Raw genomic sequence first — 6,633 nt, 5'->3', positions numbered from 1 at the left:
TTGGAAATTAAACATTATAAAGTGAAAAAGGATTTCTCTCGACGTTTTCTCTATGAAAAGATTGACTTTAAGAATTTCTTTTATAGAATTTTTGTGAACATTTTCTATATTAAAGAAAAGCTTGATTATACTTGAAAAAAATTTTAATTATTTGTGATGTAAATTATTATTTTATTCAAGAGATTATTCAGGGCGATTTTAGATAACAATACCTGCAAGATAGGTGCCGGCGGATTAACGGACAAATTCTCCGCGACAGAAGCTCTGTAACTGTGTTGTGAGAATATTGGTCTATTATCATTCTCGTCAATTAACTTGACAACCACCGGCACGGTGGTGCTTCGTCGAGAATTTATATGGGCGCCGTCGCTGGCCATCACCGTTATAGTGATTTCCGGCGTCACTTCTCTATCGAGAACTGTAGCACCGCCTACAGTAATCTCTCCGGTTTCATGTCCTAAAAATCGCGTAAAGTGTGAATATTAAAGAATTAAACTTTATTATTATTTTATATTGATCAAAAATTCAATGAAGTAAAAGACTTTTATATTCAATATAAAAGAGAAGTAAAAGCTAATTTAATTTATTTAGCTTTATATTTTACAACCAGAGCTATGTAATCGATTGTATTTGTTAATTTACCGATATTAAAGTCAGCAGCGTGTTCTCCAATTAGACTGTAACTGATATCACCAAAAGGTCCCTCATCACCATCCGTAGCTTTCACAATGGTAACGCGAGTGCCAGGCGGAGAATTCTCTTTCACTGACGCGTTATATAGCTCCTTCTCAAACTTTGGATCCTGATCGTTCACGTTAATCACAGTAACGGTAACTTTTGCAGTTGTGGAAAGTTGAGGTACTCCGGAATCATAAGCGACCACCGTGAATTCCAACTGCTTTGTCTCTTCATAATCGATCACTTGACTAGTTCTTACAATTCCTGTAAAAAAAGGCACATTTGAAGAAGATCGATTTTTGCTAGTAAAAAATATACATTTAGTATCTCGCATAAAATCGTTGCACTCGATTTATTATCAATCATTTTTACCTAATTTATTTATTCCTCAATGAAAAGAGTAATAATAATATATAATAATAATACGATGAAAAAACAAAGATATTTAAACATTCTCTATTCACAGAAATGATTTCGAGATTACTTTAATATGCCACTTACATATAGTAAACTGCTTGAGTAAGCAAATTGATTTTCGACAGTGACTTTCGGTACAGGCTTACGTGAAACTGACATGAGATTCACGACGGCAACTTACCAGTAATATTATCAATATTGAAGTAAGGGCTTGGCGGATCGATGGCGTATCCCGCTATATTACTATCAGCGTCTGTTGCCGTGAAAGCACCCACGACAGCACCAGTGGGTTGCTCCTCTTGCATTTCTATCAGATACCGTGGACTTTCTCGAGTCCACGGCTTTAGAAATTCTGGCGCCATGTGATTCACGTCGATAATAGTAACTACCAACTTACCTATTAAAAATTATATAATGCATACCAAAAATAACGAAGAATATTTCATATCATTTTATGGAAAAATATATTATTTACCTCGTCCCTGCTGCAATGTAGGTGCCGTGGTATCGCTTACGACAATCGTAACGCTTACCGTTGCTGCTATATCACGATCCAAAGCTCGAACGACAGAAACCTGTCCGGTAGCGCGATCGACTGCGAAGAAGTCCTACAAAAATAAATATGATAAAGAGATAAAAATAAGCTAGCTGAAAATAAGGAAACACTTTAAAAATAATACAATTCACACACACACACACACACACACACACACACACACACACACACACACACACACACACACACACACACACACACACACACACACACACACACACACACACAAAATCTATAAATCATATGCTTTAAATGTATATAAAATGTATATAAAATATACAATTGATCAAACATTAATTATTTACTATGTTTAGAATTTAGAAAATTGAATACATAAATTTTTTACGAAAAAATATATAGTGAATGTTTACTACAAGTACACAAAAATTCTTTTATCTTTATACATATATGTGAATAGAACGTGAATTTATATGGATCAAAAAGATTTTCTAAATGAGAGTTTCTCGTACCTTAAAAGATTTGCTGTCGTTGACGCGTTGACCATTTCTGTCAATAGCGGTGATTGGCTCGGAAATAGCGAAGTTCAAAGCTTCGAGATTCGTGCTGTCCGGATCTGTGGCTTTCAATGTTGTGAAAACGGTGCCGATTGGCGTATCCTCTGTAACTTCGGCCAACTGCGTTTCGGGCGTAAAATATGGTGCCTTATCATTACTGTTCTCCACTTCGATCATCAGCGTCGTCGTTCCTGTCAGGCTCGGTGTTCCTAAAATAAAACGCAAAAATCGAGTAAGCGTAGAGTCAATTGCAATAATTTTAGCGATACGTTAAATTGCGTTTCGTAAAGTAAAAAATTTAGTTTTCGTGCAGAGTGTGCATTAACACTAATACTATTATTATTTTAATTTTTTTCAATCAATCGTGATGACAAAATTACCTTTGTCGAATGCTATGACTTCTACATGATACGTGTTCTTCTCGTCGTAATCCAATTTTCGGGATACTGTGACGACGCCGGTGGTTTCGTTGATGGTGAAATCGTCGAAAGCTCCTTTCTGTATTCTGTAAACTAACTCCGCATTAACTCCGCTGTCGGCGTCCGTCGCGGTTACCTCTTCCACGACAGTTCCTGAAAAGACGAATACAGTCAACTACCACAGTCAACTTAATTGCTCAGATTAGTTCGGTAAATGATAATGAAATGTCTCGCAGTGAAAACGTAAGTCCTCTTAGCGAACGGACATCATTCCAAGCAGATATCCCATATCCGGCGACCTTGATTACACCCTCGAGATTGCTCGTAATTGTGCAATCGGGGACACGCATGATTGTCGTTAAGCGTAATCCAGATACTTACCGATCGGCGATATCTCCGCGATGCTGGCCGTGTATATGTCGTGCGGGAACATAGGCGCGTTGTTGTTAACGTCGCGGACGGTGATGTTGACGAGCGCGGAGTCGACGAATATGCCGTCGCTCGCCTGTATAGTTAGACCGATCCAATCGTGGGTGGCGTTGGTCATGTCAACCGGGCTCTTGATGGTGATCTCGCCAGTATCTGGATCGACGGCGAACAAGCCGAGTTCGTTACCACCCACCAGAGCATACGTGATCTTGGATGTCTTGTCCTTGTCGCGCGCCTGAACCTTCAGCTCGGGTTCGAATTTCTCTGCACCTTCATCCACTACCGCACGATATTTGTCCTGTAAAAAACGCGGCGGACTATCGTTCGCATCTACTAGACTAATGCGCAACGAAACGCTCGTTGTTTGTCCTTCTCCATTATCATCTGTCGCCTAAAAAAATATATTTATTGAATCTTTGCAATTATAAAATCTCTACGTTTAGTTTTTACTCGTTTATAAAATCTTCTACGAAAATATATATTCCAGTTGAAAAATATATATTCCAGATTCTAGATGAATGAAACTTCCTGTTTTTAAAGAATAAATTTGACCAAATCATAAAATTCGAGCAATTCTATATTATTTCTGCTTTTCAAATATAATAATATTATCAGGCTTATTGTGATATTATAATATCGTGATTATGAGGATTACTTTGTAAGTGAGAAAGTACTCCGTCTGTTGCTCGTAATCCAGACAGGGCGAAGTGCCGGGCGTCAGGCAAGGTGCGACGGTGATGGTGCCGGTTTTCTTGTCGATCGCAAAGTGCTCTGCGCCCTGGCCAAGTAATTGGTAGACTATGCCAGCGGTACCGAAGCTGCGGAACAGAGAATTGCAACGTAAATGAAGGGTGAACGTGCTTTGATGTCTCACGGTACAAAGCGCGAGCTTAACGAGCCCTTACCGCCCGCTGTCGCGATCCTTCGCCGTAATCGTTATAATTGGGCTCCCTGGGGCCGCCGTCTCGGACACTGTAGCTGTGTACGTGGGGCTTCCGAAGGAAGGAGCATTGTCGTTTGCATCCGTGATAGAGATCGTTACCGTCGCCGTAGACGAGAGTTTCGGGTTCGTGTGGACTTCCTCGGCAACGACCTGATAACGATAATCACCACGTCGCACGTTTATTTTCCGCGCAATTTTTGCGTATTATTATCGGCTTATATAATATATATTAATTGCCTCGGAAAGAGAAAGAGAAACGTCATTTGATATCTTTCTGATTATTATATTAAATAAATATGAAACAATTAATTAATTAATTATTAATCAAGTGAATTTTATTTTCACCAAATTACGTTACGTTTTATGTTTTATATTAATTCCTATTTATTTTACATCACTTCTACACAGGGAAAAGAGTTTAGTTGCATTAATTGAAATTCTGATTGAAAATGGACAAATCAAGAACATTCTGATTGAATCTATTATAATTCTAGTTGAAATAATTAGAATTCTGATATGATCAGAATCTTCTGGTTCGTTCATTTTCAACCAGAAATTTTTCTCAGTGTGAAGAAAGAATTATTTTTCTTTGTTGAAGTAGTTATTGATTTAATTTATTCTAAAATTAATTGAAAAAGGCGAGAGAGATAAATAGCTCTAACTGACTTACCAGGATAATGAATTTCCGTTGATTAGGGTTTTCGTAATCAAGCGAGCCATTTGTAACGCGGATGTTTACGGATGTGCTACCAGTCGCCAAGACGGGCTCCACGGTGAACGCACCCGTTATATCCTCCAATCGCAAGGAGAACACGGAGTTTAAGCCCTTAAAGTGAAAATGTCATGGGTTTAGTTCTCTTTACGAGATGTATGCTGGATAAAATCTCCCGCGATCGAAAGAGCAAGATAAAACGCGTTACGCGCGGAACAATAGCTGCGTTCAACAGAAAAAACAGCTTTGCAAAATCTTTTAATATGATTGGTCTTTTCCTTACAAGAGAACGTTTCAAATTGTAAAGTGATACAAAAAACTAACATTATTAGTCGAAAGACGTTTGAAATAGATTCAGCTCTTGAGATTTAGATCAAATCTTGAGATTCTATGGATTCTGTATCCAACTTGAGCTGAAACATGTTTGGCCATTTTAACTTACAACTGAACCATATATAGTGTTAAATTCTGATTTTAATGAAACTTCTTTAATGAAACTTTAATGAAAAAAAAATATATATATAGAGATTATGTAAAAAGATGAATTTAGAAAATGTCCGTTGCGATAGAAAAACGATTTGAATAGGTGAAATCACTTCTTATGTGGTAAAGCAATTTTAAGAGAGTTTTTTTCCGTTTTATCTCGAAAACTATTCGAAAACTATATCAAAAAAATGTTTTATACGAAAGGTTCACAATAAAATTATTTCTATTCATTTACGTCAATAATATTTTATTATTGTGAATGAACGAGGTAATTTTATTGTAAAAATTTTATATAAAAATTTTTTGATATCTCGAAATTTTTAATTAAGTTAGAACGAATAAAACCCGTGTTGCCTATAAGGGGTGATTTTATTCTTTCAAACCGCTGCAACTAATATTTTTTTAATTCATCTTTTTATGTAACTGATATTTTCAAAGTTTTATTAAAATCAGAATTTAATATTTCGTGTAGTTCCCTTGTTAGTATCACAAAATATCTCGAGAACAATATATGTTTCAAAAAAAAGTTTTAAATAAAAGTTATAAGATTTGAAGAGACTCTCAGAAGAGCTACTTAGATTTTGAGAACCCACTTTGAGCCCAATGAGAAAAAAATCACCTGACCTTATAAGTATAATTATATATAAGTATATTATATATAAGTATATTTATGATAAGTTCATCTGATAGTCCTCTTCAAATTTCAATTTTTATTTGAAAACAATTTTTTTTAATTTTCTTGAAATATATAAATTAAAATGGTCAAACATGTTTCGGCCTAAGCCGAGTACAGAATCCTAAGGTTTGACTCTAAAATACCTATTTCAAACATGATTTCGGAAATGTTTTTCAATATCATTTTTGCAATTTAGAATGTTCCCTTATTAATTCTTCACTGAATCTAAATATACAAATCAATCGTATTAAAGAATTTTATAACAGTTGCTTTTTCTGCTAAACACAACCAATGAAAATACGTTTAGCAGCATCCAACGATCAATACGACTGCGACAAAATAATAATTATATTTAATTGAAGCTTTATAACAGTATCATGAATTATTTATCCTTGCCGTTCCATTTTGTACTGCCATTAATGTGCGGACATTTAATAACCGAGTTGTATACGCCCGACGCGCCTTTCCGATTGTTCGCTATTGTTACGCGCGAGCATACGGGAGCTTTACAAAAAGCCGAATACATTAATGTAAATGTTATGTACAATAAAGGCGTTTATCGCGCGTGCCGGATTAACCTTTGATTTTTTCGATGATGGCGGCATTCGCCAGATTATTGGCTGCGCTCGAATGCGGGATGCTGCGGGCTCCAGTTCCATTTTCATTCCGAAAATTGAGAGAGAGAGAGAGAGAGAGAGAGAGAGAGAGAGAGAGAGAGAGAGAGAGAGAGAGAGAGAGAGAGAGAGAGAGAGAGAGAGAGAGAGAGAGAGAGAGAGAGAGAGAGAGAGAGAGAGAGAGAGAG

General features: G+C 36.5%; 1 protein-coding gene across 1 annotated transcript in view; it reads right to left on the bottom strand.

The window, feature by feature from the left end:
* LOC105626985 (cadherin-87A-like) overlaps window positions 1–6,633 on the bottom strand; it is a 65,602-nt gene that overhangs the window by 2,646 nt on the left and 56,323 nt on the right. Inside the window, exons 7-16 of the mRNA XM_012208269.1 lie at window positions 4,628–4,783; window positions 3,920–4,107; window positions 3,670–3,832; window positions 2,967–3,405; window positions 2,547–2,738; window positions 2,122–2,375; window positions 1,571–1,703; window positions 1,277–1,492; window positions 643–942; window positions 208–457 (exon numbers count right to left, since the gene is read on the bottom strand). Coding sequence (XP_012063659.1) covers window positions 208–457; window positions 643–942; window positions 1,277–1,492; window positions 1,571–1,703; window positions 2,122–2,375; window positions 2,547–2,738; window positions 2,967–3,405; window positions 3,670–3,832; window positions 3,920–4,107; window positions 4,628–4,783 — 2,291 coding nt within the window. The remainder of the gene's footprint in view (window positions 1–207; window positions 458–642; window positions 943–1,276; window positions 1,493–1,570; window positions 1,704–2,121; window positions 2,376–2,546; window positions 2,739–2,966; window positions 3,406–3,669; window positions 3,833–3,919; window positions 4,108–4,627; window positions 4,784–6,633) is intronic.

Source organism: Atta cephalotes (genome assembly GCF_000143395.1).
Source record: "Atta cephalotes unplaced genomic scaffold scaffold00007, whole genome shotgun sequence".
Lineage (NCBI taxonomy): Eukaryota > Metazoa > Arthropoda > Insecta > Hymenoptera > Formicidae > Atta > Atta cephalotes.
The sequence above is the reverse complement of the archived record's forward strand: the minus strand, read 5'-3'. Positions and strand labels throughout refer to the sequence as shown.